The following is a 20430-nucleotide window of genomic DNA, read 5'->3' on the forward strand; positions in this document are numbered from 1 at the left end:
CTCCATTTCAACCAACAATTAAAGTTAAAGAACAGGACTAAATCAAATCAAACATTAAATGCACTTTAAATACAGTTTGATATCATTTAGTACTATTCTTTAACTTAGATTTTTGGTTGAGATGGAGATGTGAATCCAACATATTTATTATTAACTTGTAGATTCCATTGGTAATCAACCAAAGCTTGAAACCCTAGGCTTATACGTATTTTCTATTCTTGAATTCTGGGCTGAATTTAAACAATCGCTGTTGATGACTTCGCAAATGCTATATAGGACTAAATAGCAACATTGATGATATGATTGATGGTTACATTTCATTTGCTCTGTTAAACATACCTTTTGGAATGACTTCGATAGCAACAGTGAATCTATTTAGTGGAGATTTCTCAACAATCCCTCTCACGATAGCACATTGGTAGTAGTCAATGACAAATATCAAAGCTAAGCAGGGCTTGATTAAAACCAAAAGGATACCTGTAGACAGATCAACTCATCACTAGGAGGTGCTGTCCAGCTTATTGTTTTTTTCTTATTGTAGATATTACGTTGAAGATCTGATGATGTTTCAAAGGTTGAATATTGGTTACCATGATGACATAATCCTGTGGTTGAAATTTTAGTTGAGGGTGATGACTTTTTGCAAATCCAATGTATTTCCCACGTAGACTCCACATCACAATACATTATTTACAAATTAATTTGAAACAGCGTTGATTTAACCAGTTTGTGCCCAAAAGAAAGAGACGTTACTAAAGGGAGAGGACATTCTTGCGCTTGTGGCTAATATATACTGTAGTTTCTCAATGTAATTGTTGCTATTCTCTTCACCTCTTCATTTCCATGTATTCCATCCAAACTATTTTATGAATTGGCACAAAGGTAGATTAAATGCACTTCAACCAGTAACCCTTCTCTTGGGGTCAAGGGTGTTATAGACATAATAACCAAATTATGATTTATTTGTAATTAATGTAATACAAATTCAACAAAATTGGATGACAGATGGATGTTTGAGAGATCACAACTTCACCCATCCTCATTTTCTAAGTTATTTTTTTAGCCAAAGATACCATACACTTTAAAATGGACTTAATTAAGGGCAAACTGCGACTAAGAAGTGGGTGCACACCATTTGTTTGTGCATATTGCGTCCCGTAATAAAGAATGAATCAGCAATTTATAAAGAGAGAATTTACAAGTTGCCCTCGTGCACGAAGAGTCTCTGTGCAGCTATAGTGCAGTGCAGACTGCAAGGCAAACAACTGTTACCTACAAATCATCCGTCACCAATGGAAACCGGTTTTTCACCACTCCCCCTGTCCTCTTTGCATTTACTTACAAGCACATGCTGGAGCCAGCTAGGGCAACATCTTTAACAACCTGTTTATTGTACTTCACATAACTACTTTCTTTAAGCACAAAGTCAATTTCTGCAACACATATATGTGTAAAAAATGCAATAGCAATTTTAAGCGGTTAAATAGACTCCATAGGAGAGAAAACTAGACAGGCAGTCCACAGCCAGTTGAGTAAGTGCAGCATGTGCTTGTCATCCCCCACACAACCAACAGGTGTTTATCTCATGTGACTGTCGATGGTGCGAGGGTAGAGTCAAATACAGTGTAATTACTGTTTGTACAGGAAGACAGCGTCAAATAGTTTTTAAAGGTAAAACATAGTGACCCATATGCGTCGAGTGCTATCACTTTTTCGACTCTTAGAAAAATGCGCTCGCGCGCGGTTCAGACCAGTCTGGAACTTGTTTTACAGAATGTGAGATGCTGTGGTCGCCTCGCCCACGATGGATGAATCCACCCTTTTGTTGCTGTCGAATTGGGATAGTTGTTCCCAGCAACGGGGTTGAAGCCATGATTACGTTCAATAAATTACATCACTCTCATTTTTGTGGGTTTTGTGACTGAAGAAAGGCACACTGCCATTTCTGGCAACTAAAATACGCACGTGCGCGCACACGCAATCTCAACTATTGACCACCATCATGTATAGGCATGCTACAGGTCTTACTTAAAACTCAAGTCAAATTGATGAAATTGTCTTTTATTATCATAAAATCACATACAGCTGTTTAAAATGCCTATTTGAGAGTTTTGATGGAAGATCATCAAGTTTGAGCAACCTAAAATGTAAATGTTTTTTTAGCATGCAAGCCCTTGAAGACAAAGACTGATACCATTAGGGGAAAGGCAACAAGTTGATGAATCAGTTCAAGGCAAGCATTCACAGCAGATTGGAACTAAATGTGCTAATTGCACAAAAATATAAATTATTATATTGCTATGGCTAATTGTTTGTCAATATTTATCATTGGAATTTGAAAGTAAACTATTAGATTAGTGATGTAATGTAATGCAGGCTCATGAGGCTGATACTGTGAGTATTTCCTTTATATAGGCTAGGCACTGCAGAATGTGTGTGTGTTTATGTTAAACATTCAAGTTAGAAAAAAGTATATTTATAAACTACTTGACTTGGACTGAAATAGGTTCTGGTACTCATTTTGGGTGCCGGTACTGTTTATATTTAGGTGCAGGAGCTCCACAATAGTTTTGAGGTAATATTCTATGAGAGTAACAGGAGCTCATGCAGTAGAGCATTTGAGATGTCGGTACTCAGCTCTGGTGAGCTCCTGCCCAAGTCAAGCACCGTTTTTAAAACTAAATTGATGGACATTATGAATGTGTAAGAAGGTCCATATTTGCCTTTAATTGAATAGCTCACCAATGACCATCTTTCTTTAACTCTGCATTGGGAAATATAGTGCCTTCAGAAAATATTCACACCCCTTGACCTTTTGCACATTTTGTTGTGTTACAGCCTGAAATTAAATTAGATTAAATAGAGATTTTTTGTCACTAGCCTACACACGATACCCCATAATGTCAGAATGAAATTATGTTTTTCAAAGTTTTTACAAATGAATTAAAGATGAGAAGCTCAAATATCTTGAGTAAATAGTATTCAACCCCTTTGTTATGGAAGCCTAATATGTTCAGGAGTAAAAATGTGCTTAACAACTCATAATAAGTTGCATGGACTCTGTGTGCAATAATAGTGTTTAACATGATTTTTGAATGACTGCCTAGTCTCTGTATCCCTCACATACAATTATCTATAAGGTTCCTCAGTTGAGCAGTGGATTCGAAACACAGATTCAACCATCAAGACCAGAGAGGTTTTCCAATGGCTCACAAAGGGCACCTATTGCTAGATGGGTTAAAAAAAGCAGACATTGAATATCCCTTTGAGCATGGTGAACTTATTAATTACACTTTGGATGGTGTATCAATACACCCAGTCACTACAAAGATACAGACATCCTTCCTAACTCAGTTGCTGGAGAGGAAGGAAACAGCTCTGGGATTTCACCATGAGGCCAATGGTGACTTTAAAACACTTATAGAGTTTAATGGCTGTGTTAGGAGAAAACTGAGGATGGATCAACAACATTGTAGTTACTTCATAATACTAACCTAATTGACAGAGTGAAAAGAATGAAGCCTGTACCGAATAAGAATATTCCAAAGCATGCATCCTGTTTACAACAAGGCACTAAAGTAATACTGCAAAAGATGTGGTAAAGCACTTAACTTTCTATCCTGAATACAATGTGTTATGTTTGCAGAAAATCCAATACAACACATTACTGAGTACCACTCTCCAGATTTTGAAGCATAGTGGTGACTGCAACATGTTATAGGTATGCTTGTAATTGTTAAGGATTGGGAATTTTTCAGGATAAAAAAGAAACAGAATGGAGATAATCACAGGAAAAAGCCTAGAGGAAAACCTGGTTCCGTCTGCTTTCCACCTGTAACGGTTTTCCTCCTCCTCTTCATCCGAAGAGGAGGAGTAGTGATCAGACCAAAATGCAGCGGGTTTTGAAAACATAATGAATTTATTAACTGCCGAAAACGAACACGAAAACAAACACTTGGAATGACTACAAAATAACAAAACGAACGTAGACTGACCTAAAACATGAGAACTTACATATAACACGAAGAACGCAGGAACAGGTACAGACTATAACAAACGAACGAACAAACGCTACAGTCCCGTGTGGTACGAACGAACATGCAGACACAGAAGACAACCACCCACAAACAAACAGTGTGAACAGCCTAGCTATATATGGTTCTCAATCAGAGGATAACGTCAAACACCTGTCCCTGATTGAGAACCATATAAGGCTAATTACCAACGACCTAAACATAGAAACACAAAACATAGAATGCCCACCCCAACTCACGCCCTGACCAACTACACACATACAAAAACAACAGAAAACAGGTCAGGAACGTGACAGAACCCCCCCCTCAAGGTGCGAACTCCGGGCGCACCCCTAAAAACTCAAAGGGAGGGTCTGGGTGGGCATCTGTCCGCGGTGGCGGCTCCGGCGCAGGACGAGGACACCACTCCACCATTGTCTTTGTCCCCCTCCTTAGCGTCCTCCGAGTGGCGATCCTCGCCCCCAACCCTGGTCTAGGAACCTTCACACCGGTCCCCCCTAGATAATTCAGGACATAGAGGTAGCTCAGGACAGAGAGGTAGCTCAGAACAGAGAGGTAGCTCAGGACTGAGTGGCGGCTCATGACTGAGTGGCGGCTCATGACTGAGTGGCGGCTCATGACTGAGTGGCGGCTCATGACTGGAGGGCGGCTCATGACTGGAGGGCGGCTCATGACTGGAGGGCGGCTCATGACTGGAGGGCGGCTCATGACTGGAGGGCGGCTCATGACTGGAGGGCGGCTCATGGCTGGCTGGCGGCTCCTGGCTGGCTGGCGGCTCCTGGCTGGCTGGCGGCTCCTGGCTGGCTGGCGGATCCTGGCTGGCTGGCGGATCCTGGCTGGCTGGCGGATCCTGGCTGGCTGGCGGATCCTGGCTGGCTGGCGGCTCTGGCGGATCCTGGCTGGCTGGCGGCTCTGGCGGATCCTGGCTGGCTGGCGGCTCTGGCGGATCCTGGCTGGCTGGCGGCTCTGGCGGATCCTGGCTGGCTGGCGGCTCTGGCGGATCCTGGCTGGCTGGCGGCTCTGGCGGATCCTGGCTGGCTGGCGGCTCTGGCGGATCCTGGCTGGCTGGCGGGTCTGGCGGATCCTGGCTGGCTGGCGGCTCTGGCGGATCCTGGCTGGCTGGCTGGCTCTGGCGGATCCTGGCTGGCTGGCTCTGGCGGATCCTGGCTGGCTGGCTGATGGCTTAATGCTGGATGACGGCTCTGGCTGGTCATGGCTGGATGACGGCTCTGGCTGATCCTGGCTCGCTGACGGCTCTGGCTGGTCATGGCTCGCTGACGGCTCTGGCTGGTCATGGCTCGCGGAAGGCTCTGGCTGGTCATGGCTCGCGGAAGGCTCTGGCTGGTCATGGCTCGCGGAAGGCTCTGGCTGATCCTGTCTGGCGGAAGGCTTTGGCTGCTCCTGTCTGGCGGAAGGCTCTAGCGGCTCCTGTCTGGCGGAAGGCTCTAGCGGCTCCTGTCTGGCGGAAGGCTCTAGCGGCTCCTGTCTGGCGAACGGCTCTGTAGGCTCATGGCAGACGGGCGGCTTTGCAGGCTCATGGCAGACGGGCGGCTTTGAAGGCTCAGTACCGACGGGCGGCTTTGAAGGCTCAGTACCGACGGGCAGTTCATGCGGCGCTTGGCAGACGGACAGTTCAGACGGCGTTGGGCAGACGGACAGTTCAGGCGCCGTTGGGCAGACGGACAGTTCAGGCGCCGCTGGGCAGACGGCAGACTCTGGCCGGCTGAGACGCACTGTAGGCCTGGTGCGTGGTACCGGGACTGGTGGTACCGGGCTGAGGGCACGCACCTCAGGGCGAGTGCGAGGAGAAGGATCAGTGCGTACAGGGCTCTGGAGACGCACATGAGGCTTGGTGCGTGGTGCCGGAACTGGTGGTACCGGACTGGAGACACGCACCTCAAGGCTAGTGCGGGGAGCAGGAACAGAGCACACTGGACTCTCAAGGCGTACTATAGGCCTGGTGCGTGGTACCGGCACTGGTGGTACTGGGCTGAGGGCACGCACATCAGGGCGAGTATGGGGAGAAGGAACAGTGCGTACAGGGCTCTGGAGACGCACAGGAGGCTTGATGCGTGTTGCCGGAACTGGAGGCACTGGGCTGGAGACACGCACCACAGGGAGAGTGTGTGGAGAAGGAACAGGGCTCTGGATACGCACAGGAGGCTTGATGCGTGGTATCAGCACTGGTGGTACTGGGCTGGAGACACGCACCACAGGGCTAGTGCGGGGAGCAGTAACAGGACGCACAGGATTCTGGAGACGCACAGGAGGCTTAGTGCGTGGTGTAGGCACTGTCTTAACCAGACGGCTAGCACGCACCTCAGGACGAGTATGGAGAGCGGTACCCGGTGACATCAACTCACCAACACGTTCAGTCGGACGGATGCCGTGCCTAAAGCACCAAACCAGTACATCCCTCATAACTCTCTCCTCCAATTTCTCCATTAACTCCTTTACTGTCTCTGCGTCACTCACCTCCAACTCCGCCCTCACCGGCTCCTTACGGTAAGCAGGAGGAGTTGGCTCACGTCTCCCGACTGACCCAACTACACTTCCCGAGAGCCCCCCCAAGAAATTTTTGGGTTTGACTTACGGGCTTCCAGCCTTGTTTCCGTGCTGCCTCCTCATATCGCCGCCTCTCAGCTTTAGCTGCCTCCAGCTCCTCTTTGGGGCGGCGATATTCTCCTGGCTGTGCCCAGGGTCCTTTGCCTTCTAGGTCTTCCTCCCATGTCCATTTCTCCAAATAATTCAGCCTCTCCTGCTGCCGCTGCTTGGTCCTGGATTGGTGGGTGGTTCTGTAACGGTTTTCCTCCTCCTCTTCATCCGAAGAGGAGGAGTAGTGATCAGACCAAAATGCAGCGGGTTTTGAAAACATAATGAATTTATTAACTGCCGAAAACGAACACGAAAACAAACACTTGGAATGACTACAAAATAACAAAACGAACGTAGACTGACCTAAAACATGAGAACTTACATATAACACGAAGAACGCAGGAACAGGTACAGACTATAACAAACGAACGAACAAACGCTACAGTCCTGTGTGGTACGAACGAACATACAGACACAGAAGACAACCACCCACAAACAAACAGTGTGAACAGCCTAGCTATATATGGTTCTCAATCAGAGGATAACGTCAAACACCTGTCCCTGATTGAGAACCATATAAGGCTAATTACCAACGACCTAAACATAGAAACACAAAACATAGAATGCCCACCCCAACTCACGCCCTGACCAACTACACACATACAAAAACAACAGAAAACAGGTCAGGAACGTGACACCACCAGACACTGGGAGATGACTTAACCTTTCAGCAGGACAATAACCTAAAACACAAGGCCAAGTCTACACTGGAGTTGCTTACCAAGAAGAAAAGGAATATTCCTGAGTGTCCGAGTTAAAGTTTTGACTTAAATCTGGTTGAAAATCTATGACAAGACCTGAAAATGGTTGACAGAGCTCGAAGAATTTTAAGCTCTTAGGGGTGTGAATACTTATGTAAAAGAGATATTTCTGTATTTCATTTTCAATAAATTTGTAAAAAAATCTAAAAACATGTTTTCACTTTGTCATTATGGGGTATTGTGTGTATATGGGTGAGATTTTTTTAAATTCAATTTTGAATTCAGGCTGTAACAACAAAATGTGGAATAAATCAAGGGGTATTAATACTTTCTAAAGGCACTGTATGTTAGGTATCTTCTTTGATTTTAGATTAGCTATACAAATAAGATCTAAGATCTCACTCCCAAGATCATATGTTTGCCAGATGTTTTAAAACCTTCTGAAGTGGTCTATCAAGATGAGTCCATGTCCCATGCCTCAACCCCATATTAATAGGAAAGCTAAGCACCATCTAATTTCTTTATTTTATTTGGTGCATATCTTTTCCATTCAGTTGGGGTTGATTGAGCATACAGCTGGATAGAGCCTAAAGTTGAACTTTCTTAGAATGTTTAGTGATCAATGGTCAGATCAATTTGCAATACGTGTCTCCATAAGTGTCATAAGAACGAGGTGATGCAAACAAAATTACATCCCATTCATCATATTTTGTTTTTTGAAATCTAGCACCAAAAACATCCCAAATTAGCATCCTTATTATCTATCATCACTGAAGCATCACTAGGCCTATTTGCTTGGCAATGGCTATGGAGGTTTAGGTTAGATATAATCAACAGAAGCCACAATGACCAAACTCTCTGTAGGCTAGGCCTATCCTCTCACATTTACTATTCAGTTCATTAGGCCTACATGAAAGTTGTTTGTCTAGATTTATAATAATTAGTAGCCTAATGTATCTGACTTCATCTCAATGGGGCCCAGACAGTGTGAGGGCTGTGCAGGCCCCTACCAGTTCAGCTGCATAGAGGGGAGGGAATGTTTGTCGGCCAGTGGTTGATGAGTAAAGGCACAGGGAGGGGTCTGTATCCAGAGAGGAGGGCTTGGAGGAATGTGGGAGTATGCCAGCACCAGTTGAAACTAAATTTAACAATTGAAACTAGTTAAATATAGTTTGCTTATGCATCCATCACTGGGTCCTGTACCTACTTAAACAATATTTAATCATTACACTTACTTAAAAAATGATAGGTGTGCATTCTTGGTCGGCTTTTATTTTATAAAACGCATCTGTTCGTCGTTCAAAGATGCCCCATAAAGAAATGTTGATCAACAACAAAGTTCTAGAACTTTAAAGGGCTCGAGTTTCCTCGGCGTGCACTTCCTCTCTCGACAAGTTTTCCTGTTGAGGGTACCACGCCGCTCGATAAAACTTGTTGCTCTTTTGAGACCCCTCCTGTAGAGATGCTTACTGGCTTAAGTCTTGTGGAAGCAGCCTCAGTAACACGTCCCCTTGGAGACTAGCAGGAGCAACACGTGATGCGTCTTACTTATCAGGTTAGGGGAGAGGAGAGAGCTGCGCTTTGGGGACGGTCAGAGAGGATAGCGAAATAAGTGTTTTCCTCTCGTCTCTGAACTCTTTCTTCTATCTTCCTTTTTAGGAATTTGGAAGAAAGAGGGGGGAACAAAGTTGTCGAACTTTGCACATCCTCAGAAACGCCATTTTGATTCCTCTCCGGAACAACTTTGCAGCTTCTTTTTTTTTTTCTTAGTCCATCATCACCATTCACCATCATCAGTATGTCTCGGCGTAAGCAGCCCAACCCCAACAAAGTCAAACGTAAGTACCTAGCTAGCTTCTCGGCTTATTCTCTAAATTCTGCCGTATTTGTCTGGTTTAGTCGATATGTGATGTTAATTGCGTGTTTGGCGAAGTTTACAGTTGTTGTGACAAAGTTGTAAAACTTCGAAAAGCGACGTGGATAGGATAGTTTTCTCGACTCCCATTCGCTTCCTAGTTTCGCTGAGGACCTGATGCTCATCCATGATTAAAACGCCTGAGCGATGGAATTTCTCTTCCTTATATGATTATTCGTAACCGACGAGGTTTGGTTACTTATCGCCACTTAAAATTAACAGCAATTGTTGGAGTTCTAACTTCCACCATCGGTAACGTTTGTTTTAATTATGGGGGCTCGAGGTGGAGGTTCAAAGTCTGCTAGCTTGCTAACTAACCGCCTGTTGCTCCGCTCGAGCATCCATATCTTCAGTGCACTTTGATCGAAGCCTAGCTACAGCTTAGTGGCCATGTGTCGGTATAGCTAGTTACATTTTGACCTTGTCAAGACGTTTTCGAAACTTATTTGTTTTTCAAGAGTAGCCTGTGTGTTAATTCGATTTATTCAATATCATTATTTCTTCATTGTTCAGGAAGTAAACATAATAGTTTTCCGTACTCATCACGCCGCTTGTTATCCTAGTCTATATTTGTCCTAATTATTACATCACTAGAATTAAGAACGTCATTGTGTCTTTTCACATTCTACAATTATTATCATTCAGTGATATGCTAATTAATTGTGCACCATCTACGAGGTTGACGTGTAAATCATGTGATCGTGATCATTTATGGTTCGTTTTAATTTTTGTTACTCTTTTAGACGCTCAAAAGTTACTAAAGTGAAGTGATGAACTGATGCGTTTTTGTCTCTTGTGGAACTGCAACGTAGCGAGGGCTGGTTAGATAATGGTTGCTAGGCATTTTTTTTCATTCGTCCCTTGCTCTCGTCGACTACTGTGCGCATATAACCGCAATGGGTAAAAGTAACTTTGTCTCTACTGTGTTTCTCTGTTTGCAAAAAGTTATCTGGTGATAGAGAAATTACCTGTTGATATTTGCATTGCATACTTTTTTGTTGGTGGTTGAAAATAGAAGCAACACGGTTTTGGAGCTTTCGGTGGTCGATGTTCCTCTTCTCTCGAGCTCTCTGACCACTTGGAAGAAGACAGGGAGGAGAGTGCTGATCCGGATGAGCAGTTCGCATTCCATTACGAAATTCTACACTGTAGTCGAGTAGGCCTACGACGACAGCGGGATCAAACGCACTCATTTTGCTGTAGGGAAACTCGCCACCCAAATCTAGACACTCTATCAAAGATGGTGGGTTTATTTCAAATGAAGAAATACTGAAGTGTGAATAGTTTAGTTGAATGTGTGATGAAACTAACACCTCAAGGCAACACGAGGGGACGATGGTGATAATGATGTGTGTGGGGGTGGGGGTAGTAAGCAGGATGCTCAGTTGACTTAATTGCTTGAAGTGAATTGAGGAAAGCCTGATATAGGCTAGAGACATAACTTTGGTTTTTTAAAAGTATTTTTTCTGTGGTAGAGAAAGATGAGTCTGTCCTGGTTTAGGGCCTGCAGTCATACTCAAGCAAGGCCATGTAAATAAAATGGCAGACTAGATCAGAGGAGAATGCTTTTGCACTGTCAAGAAGACAGTTGGTTTAAAAATTAATAATGTAATCATCCCTCATAAACTATCATGTTCTTTTTGGAGGAAGTTATATAGATGGTGTGATTGAATAAATGATCAACAATGTATTCTATACCAACTATGTTCTATTGAATTCTGAGCCTGGAGATATAGGTTGAAGTGGGAAGTTTACATACACTAAGGTTGGAGTCATTAAAACTCGTTTTTCAAGCACTCCACAAATTTCTTGTTAACAAACTATAGTTTTGGCAAGTCAGTTAGGACATCTACTTTGTGCATGACACAAGTAATTTTCCAACAATTGTTCACAGACAGATTATTTCACTTATAATTCACTGTAAAACAAATCCATTGGGTCAGAAGTTTACATACACTAAGTTGACTGTGCCTTTAACCAGCTTGGAAAATTCCAGAAAATGATGTCATTGCTTTAGAAGCTTCTGATAGGCTAATTGACATCATTTGAGTCAATTGGAGGTGTACCTGTGGATGTATTTCAAGGCCTACCTTCAAACTCAGTGCCTCTTTGCTTGACATCATGGGGAAATAAAAATAAATCAGCCAGGATCTCAGAAAAAAATTGTGGACCTCCACAAGTCTGGTTCATCCTTGGGAGCAATTTCCAGACGCCTGAAGGTACCATGTTCATCTGTACAAACAATAGTATGCAAATATAAACACCATGGGACCACGCAGCCGTCATTCCGCTCAGGAAGGAGACACGTTCTGTCTCCTAGAGATGAACGTACTTTGTGCAAAAAGTGCAAATTGATCCCAGAACAACAGCAAAATACCTTGTGAAGATGCTGGAGGAAACAGGTACAAAAGTATCTATATCCACAGTAAAACGAGTCCTATATTGACGTAACCTGAAAGGCCGCTCAGCAAGGAAGACGCCACTGCTCCAAAACCGCCATAAAAGAACCAGACACAAAATAGATGGCATCATGAGGGAGGAAAATTATGTGGATATATTAAAGCAACATCTCAAGACATCAGTCAGGAAGTTAAAGCTTGGTCGCAAATGGGTCTTCCAAATGTACAATGACCCCAAGCATACTTCCAAAGTTGTGGCAAAATGGCTTAAGGACAACAAAGTCAAGGTATTGGAGTGGCCATCACAAAGCCCTGACCTCAATCCTATAGAACATGTGTCGGCAGAACTGAAAAAGCATGTGTGAGCCAGGAGGCCTACAAACCTGACTCAGTTACACCAGCTCTGTCAGGAGGAATGGGACAAAATTCACCCAACTTATTGTGGGAAGCTTGTGGAAGGCTACCCAAAACGTTTGACCCAAGTTTAAACAATTTAAAGGCAATGCTACCAAATACTAATTTATTGTATGTAAACTTCTGACCCACTGAGAATGTGGTGAAAGAAATAAAAGCTGAAATAGATCATTCTCTACTATTATTCTGACATTTCACATTCTTAAAATAAAGTGGTGATCCTAACTGACCTAAGACATGGCATTTTTACTAGGATTAAATGTCAAGAATTGTTAAACTGAATTTAAATGTATTTGACGAAGGTGTATGTAAGCTTCCGACTTCAAATGTAGTTGATGAATGATCAATGTGTAATCATACTTTAAAAGAGGAGTTCCCTTTGTATGTCCTCAGCTCTCCACCCTCCACAAGGTCTCCAAATCCACTGCATTATTGGTACTCATGACCCTTGTCTGTTGACAAAATAGACTAGCTATGGGTCTCAGTTATGCCTAGGAGTCTGGAGGCAAGTCAGTTTGAACAGTTAATAAAAAAATCCTTGATGTGGGATGCATAGAGTGCAATAATGTTTGATTTCATGTGATGTTGACCAGTTGTAGGTAGTTACACACGCCAGAAGGCTAAAGGCATATTTATGGTTTAAGTTTGTTGGACTTGGATCTTACTCCAGCAAGAACGTCTTACTTATTCTTTTGGTTAGAAATAGCAGTTTGACTGCATGCCATCTTGTGGTGTTCCATCTCTGCAATTTGATGTGATAGGCTTTAATGTAGAGATGTTTGTTTTGTCTTCGGCCTACATGGTCCTAATAATAACAATGTCATTATACACAGAGTGTACAAAACATAAAGGACACCTGCTCTTTCCATGAGATAGACTGACCAGGTGATTTCAGGTGGAAACTATGATCCCTTATTGATGTCACTTGTTAAATCCAATCGGTGTTGATGAAGGGAAGGAGACAGGTTGGTTGAATTGAGACATGGATTGTGTATGTGTGCCATTCAGAGGGTGTTTGGGCAAGACAACAGATTTAAGTGCCTTTGAACAGGGTATAGAGTACGACAGTGTGGTATGGTATTTATTAGGATCCCCATTAGCTACTCTTCCTGGGATCCACATGAGTCATAATGCCCATAAAACCTAGCTGTCAAACAAGGAAATGGTTCCAATAGTTTTTCCACCATTCATTTTTCCCATACTGGATTTTTAGAAACACTTAAAATAAGGGCTGTGTTTCACGTAGGTTTACTCCGGAGCGACGTTTTGATAACTGTGTAAATCTATCTAGGACAAGGGGCCTTTTATCAATATATTCACCTCCTATTTACCCCCCCAAAATAAAATAATAATTAGCTGCTAATGTGGCGATCATAAAGAACTACAAATTCTATAATGATCTGGACGAGACTGCTGCATCGAAGCAAAAGTTAAGAATCTCTGGATTAACCATCTAATTTTAGCTAAATTTAGTCATGAGTAAATTGGCTACATTTCTTTTAAATTGACAATACTGTGAACTGCCTTGTGCATGTTTTAAATTGACACAATACCTTTTAGAAAGGGTGTCAGCTAGAAATGACATGCAGGGATTTGTAGTTTTTCTTGATGTCTACTTTGATGCTTATTAGCATTTTCGGATCTGAGAGTAAATGGAGCCGAATATATTGATAAACGTCACCTTGTCTGAGAGAGATTTACACGGTTATCAAAATGTCACGCCAGGGTAAGCCTACACAAAACACCGCCCTTATTTTAAGTGTTTCTAAAAATCCAGTATGGGAAAAATGAATGGTGAAAAAACGATTGGAACCATTTCCCTGTTTTGACCGCTAGGGTTAATGGGTATTATGGCACCTCCACTGTGAGGCTCTATGGTAGTTGGTGCCAGGCCCACAGGTTTGTGTCAAGAACTTCAACGCTGCTGGGTTTTTTACACTCAACAGTTTCCTGTGTGTATTAAGAATGGTCCACCACCCAAAGGACATCCAGCCAATTTGACACAACTGTGGGAAGCATTGGAGTCAACAAGGGCCAGCATCCCTGTAGAACGTTTTTGACACTTTGCGAAGTCCACACCCTCATGAATTGAGGCTATTCTAAGGGTAAAAGTGGGGGGTGCAAGTCAAAATTAGGAAGGTATCCTTAATGTTTTGTACATTTAGTGTATATGGGCTGGTTAAAGAATTTTAATAAATAGGCCACTCAAGGGAATGATTAGTCCAACTTAACACTCGATAAAGTCCAGATGTGAACCATGGATTTTGTAGCATCACTGAAACGATAACACAAGTAATTAGGAGTTTGGATAAGCTAAAAGGGCAATCATTTATATATTCTTTGACAAAAAACCAAGTCCGCTGATCAACATTCCTCCCAATAAGTTTTGGGCCAGACGAGGATGCTGTGAGCTAATTAAGAGCCTTCACCTCCCCTCCAATCGGGTCCCTTATGCTCTCATTAGCCCACCATTTAACCTAATAATATTCCACCCATACCCCCAAAGACACCTACTTAAACACAATGTCCCCTGATGGCAAGCTGACAGTCAAGTCCCTTCAACAATGCAGGGCATTGGTATTAGGTCCGCGCTCCCCCCCCCATTCTTTCTCTTCTCTCATTTAGCTGTTAACCTGTTGTTCTCTGAGGCTAAATCATTGGAATAGGAGCGGGATGTATGGGTCGAACCACCCGGAAGACACGGTCAAAATGCAAAAAGTTGTGGTATTAAGAAACTTTTTCTCTCTCTTCCTGGTGGAGATGGGTCGTGGTTTCCCCAAGGGTACAAATGGGTTGGCCCTTTGGATCCCAGAGCTATTTTTAACCCGCCTTTTTTAGATAAGATTAAGTTCCATCTCCTGGCCGGCCAGTGGGGCATGGAGGGGACACAGGGACTTACTTGTAGGTGCAGGAGGAGGAAGGAAAGAGGGAACCTGAGGAAGATGGTTTCCAAAATGGAATCTGGGGTTGGGCCTCACTGTGCCACAATGCCCCATCTCCTCTTAAACCTTCTTTGCTCCGGAATTTCTCAAATGTAGGGTACTCGTAACTGCTACATTGAAAATTGAAGTAATTCATAACGTGTTTCCTTTGCGATTTTGGGAAATTGTTAAGTTCATACATTTTACGCCTTGATGCAGTTGTTACTAATCATTGACTACTTGTTTAAATATGACAGTGCACTGTATTGCACCTCATATGTTACATACCCAACATTATTGATGGAATTAGGGAATGTTGGGGAGGCTCCAGGTACGTGTGGGTGTTTTGATGGGGATGCGGTAACACAGCCAAGTGAGATGACAGAAATTTGAGAAGTGGACAAAACAGCTAAGTAGGACGGTGTCGGTGCTTCCATTGTGTGCACATAGGCCGCTCTATAGGGATGTTTTCATTGGGACCGAGGAGGGAATGGACTTCTTTTACAGGTGTGTGAATGTAAGCTGCAACTAACAAACACTCACGGAGGGACCTTACAGTAGACATTACAACATGTCCCTGGGGTGAGTCCTTAGTTAGCCCTGCTATACTCTGCCTGTGGTCTAGGCCCCAGTGTAAATATAGGCCTAGTGGTGAGGCTCAGTGATATTTGTAGGCACAGTTACACATTTGTGGTAGAAGTCCCAAATCTAGATTAATATCACTGTCTTTTTGTAGGCGATACTTGGCTGTACAGATAATGTGCAAAGTAGGTCCTAATGTTTATGGGTCCCGTCTCTCGAGGTACTATTGCATCACATCGCTGGATTCGGTAAACATTTGGATGAATTGATTGCTGCCATGACTACTCCAAGCCACTACTAGAAAATCCATACCACCCATCCTACATTGGTGAACATTACAATTTTTGTTGTTGATGAATGGATGGATGCCTTTATTTGTTGTTACGGGTACTAGGTGACCTATTTTACTAGCAACCCTTGCCATTACAACCAAGTTACGCCTTGGTTGTCCAATAGTTCTCCTCTCTCGTTGATCCACAAAAGTGTGTTGTTAATATTGGCCAAGTCATCCATCTCACAGGGTGTGTCCAGGGTCTAACTGATAAGCTGCAGGGAGGGAGGGAGGGAGGGAGGGAGGGAGGGAGCCCTGCATCGGGGTGATGCCTGCCCTGTCTCAGTGCAGAGCCCTACGTTTTCTTTATCCCTCTGCCCAGCTCCGAGCTGTCACTACCCCCCCCCCCCCCCCCCCCCACACACACACGTATACACCACAAACATACACACACCCTTCCCAACCACTGGCCACCACCTAGTCGTCAACCTCCAGCACAGGCTGCAAATATAGCAGGTATTTACTGTGGGTTCAAAGTCTAGCTCAACGGCTGTGTCACTGATGTGAAAGAATGCCACAAGGAGGAGGGTGGAGGAGGAGGAAAGGGGTAGAAAAAATGAAAATGGAGGCTGCAGCAGGACCTGGGGTGAAGAATGGGGGAGACAGGAAGTTAAACTGCCTCCTTTTCGAAGTGGTGGGGGAAGAGATGGAGGAAGTGGAGCAACAATGGGTCTGCTCTCCAGTGTTGTCCCCTTCTCCTAAGTCAGCCCGTTTTCAAGCAGCTAGCTCTGTCTCACGGGTGAGAAAGAAAGTTTAAAGTCTTGTTGTTTTGTTTACAATTCTTTATTTGAGTTCTAGTCCACTGACTCCTATTTACCTGCAAAATAACCCTAAAAATACTCTTGCCACAAAGTGGATTGTCTTTCCCCCTCCACGAGTAGCCATCTCTCTGTGTCGGCTGTCTCGGAGAGGAAAGGGTTAACGCTGTAGAGAGAGTGATGGAGAGGAAAAAGGGAGGCTAAATGGAGAGTGCGCAGTAAGAATGTCTCCAGCTCTTGTGCTGTCCCTCCCTCTCTCCCTTTCTGCCTCCTCGCTCTGTCTTTACCTTTCTCTCTCTCTCCTCTAGCCCCACATCGCTCCCGCCTTCCATCTTTCTTGCTGACTAAACAGTTTTGTCAGCTGGCAGTTGCTCGCAGGCTGAGGATTTGCGATAGCTTCTGGAGGTTAGAGGGGGAGGGGTGGTACTCACAGGCAGCACTTGTTGCTCACTGGAGCTAGGCAGGGGAGGGAAGGAGGAACCAATGATGTGTGTAAACCCTGGATGACTGACAGGGGGCACTGTATTGAAGCCACTGCGCAGCCATCTTGGTACTCCTACTCCATTGTAAAAAAAGATTTCGGAAGCTATATAAATGCATTTATTTTATGTCTAAATTCGTTTTTGACAAGTTTTCCAGACAACTTTAATGCATACTTATAAATGATATTATGTGAGAAACATTTAAAAAAATAAATAATATATTCTTTAAAAGTATTTTTTTTTAGAGAGTATTAATGTTACTGTCCCCACTACAACAAAATACTTAAATACTGTAGAATTCCTTTCATTCCTATGGAGGATTGCTCCTACTGGGGAGTGCCAATATGGCCGACCGGTGGCTTCAAAGCCTCAATGGCCAATAGATAGCATCAGCAATCCAGGGTTTATATACGTCATTGGGAGGAACAGAGTGAGAGACCGAGGGAGAGGGGGAAAAAAGTGCGTATGGCAACCGCATCGTCCAACCAGTTTTGTGTGTGTGAGAGAGACGGGAAGAGATGAGAGAACATGCAAATATAACATACTTTATCATCAACACAGACAGATTACTGCAATCAAAGTTTTTGAACTTGTGGACATAATGTTTCAGGCAAACTGTTTTTTATACTACCTAACATTGTGTGGTGTCTTTAGAACGTAAATAATTGTCTTGAGAAATGTAGTCAAATGAATGGATGATTATAGGCTGTATCTGCTAGTTGTAATCGAGAGAAGGCTCTGTTAGTCTGTGTGTCTCAGACAGTCAGTCAGCTGCACAGAGACGATAAATATTGAAGGAAGAGCTGCCCTAATGACAGCCCACCTGAGTGCTGGGAAAAGATGCCAGTGAGGTCAGAGGTGACTGCTAATATGGTGCAGACGTGCTAATATAGCTTTCAGAGGCTTCTGCCTGAATGTACACCAATCTATTTCCTGCAATTTTATATTCTCCTTCCTTGTGCATAACTATGGTGGAGCATTTCGACATGCATCTGATTCGTGTTACTTTTAACTCAAGGTTTGGAGGTTTAGGCTAACTTCGTTATGTTTTTCTGTATACCTTGGTTTTTGGTATAAAGGATTACATTTTTTTTATATATAATTGAAATCCAGGGCAATATTCACATTTCCTTTTGCATTTTAATTGTTAAACCCAACTCCACCTTGGTAATCCCTATTAATCCTGCTAGGCTAGCCCTGCGTAATGCTTCTTAAAAAGGGCATCCTTGGAAGAAACTCTGAGCTGCCACTTCCTTGTCCCATTCTCTCGCACGCACGCACACACACACACTAGCAGTCTTCCCCTTCATCAGTTGAAAATGTACCATTTGTTTGTTCTACAAACAGACGGCACACCTCGTCTCCATCGAGACCGGAGCACATGCCCCCAGACGTGTTGCTTGTCGCTCCTCCTTGGCCATGAAAGGAAGTTAGCGCCACACACACACCTTCACTCACACCCCCCCACACACACACCTTCACTCACATCCCCCCACACACACCTTCACTCACACCCCCCCCCCACACACACACCTTCACTCACATCCCCCCCACACACACACCTTCACTCACATCCCCCCCACACACACACACCTTCACTCACATCCCCCCCCACACACACACCTTCACTCACACCCCCCCACACACACACCTTCACTCACATCCCCCCCCCCCACACACACACCTTCACTCACATCCCCCCCCCCCACACACACACCTTCACTCACATCCCCCCCCCCCACACACACACCTTCACTCACATCCCCCCCCCCCCCCACACACACACCTTCACTCACATCCCCCCCCCCCCACACACACACCTTCACTCACATCCCCCCCACACACACACACCTTCACTCACATCCCCCCCACACACACACACCTTCACTCACATCCCCCCACACACACACACCTTCACTCACATCCCCCCACACACACACACCTTCACTCACATCCCCCCCACACACACACACCTTCACTCACATCCCCCCCACACACACACACCTTCACTCACATCCCCCCCACACACACACACCTTCACTCACATCCCCCCACACACACACACACACACCTTCACTCACATCCCCCACACACACACACACCTTCACTCACATCCCCCACACACACACACCTTCACTCACATCCCCCCCACACACACACACACCTTCACTCACATCCCCCCCACACACACACACACCTTCACTCACATCCCCCCCACACACACACACACACCTTCACTCACATCCCCCCCACACACACACACACACACCTTCACTCACATCCCCCCCCACACACACACACACACACACACACCTTCACTCACATCCCCCCCCCCCACACACACACACCATCACTCACATCCCCCCCCCCCACACACACACACCATCACTCACATCCCCCCCCACACACACACACACACCATCACTCACATCCCCCCCCCCACACACACACACACACCTTCACTCACATCCCCCCCCCACACACACACACACACCTTCACTCACATCCCCCCCCCCCCACACACACACACACACCTTCACTCACATCCCCCCCCACACACACACACACACACCTTCACTCACCTTCACTCACACCCCCCCCCCACACACACACACACCTTCACTCACATCCCCCCCCACACACACACACACACACCTTCACTCACATCCCCCCCCACACACACACACACACCTTCACTCACATCCCCCCCCCCCCACACACACACACCTTAACTCACATCCCCCCCCACACACACACACCTTAACTCACATCCCCCCCCCCACACACACACACACCTTCACTCACATCCCCCCCCCCCACACACACACACACACCTTCACTCACATCCCCCCCCACACACACACCTTCACTCACATCCCCCCCCCCACACACACACCTTCACTCACATCCCCCCCCCCACACACACACACACCTTCACTCACATCCCCCCCCACACACACCTTCACTCACATCCCCCCCCCACACACACACACACCTTCACTCACATCCCCCCCCCACACACACACACACCTTCACTCACATCCCCCCCCCCCACACACACACACACCTTCACTCACATCCCCCCACACACACACACACACACACACCTTCACTCACACCCCCCCCCCCCACACACACACACCTTCACTCACATCCCCCCCCACACACACACACACACCTTCACTCACATCCCCCCCCACACACACACCTTCACTCACATCCCCCCCCCCCCACACAC

At 45.0% G+C, this 20430-nt stretch overlaps 1 protein-coding gene across 2 annotated transcripts in view; it reads left to right on the forward strand.

Annotated features, from left to right (window-relative positions):
- The first annotated feature begins 8653 nt into the window (after window positions 1–8653).
- The window catches only part of LOC120050995 (ras-responsive element-binding protein 1-like), a 72401-nt gene continuing 60624 nt past the window's right edge, over window positions 8654–20430 (forward strand). Inside the window, exon 1 of one of the 2 annotated variants that reach the window (XM_038997560.1) lies at window positions 8654–9228. In XM_038997560.1, coding sequence (XP_038853488.1) covers window positions 9189–9228 — 40 coding nt within the window. In that variant the 5' untranslated portion in view covers window positions 8654–9188. The remainder of the gene's footprint in view (window positions 9229–20430) is intronic. The other variant, XM_038997561.1, reaches the window with a different exon arrangement.

This window comes from Salvelinus namaycush, chromosome 7 (assembly GCF_016432855.1).
Source record: "Salvelinus namaycush isolate Seneca chromosome 7, SaNama_1.0, whole genome shotgun sequence".
NCBI classification, from domain to species: domain Eukaryota; kingdom Metazoa; phylum Chordata; class Actinopteri; order Salmoniformes; family Salmonidae; genus Salvelinus; species Salvelinus namaycush.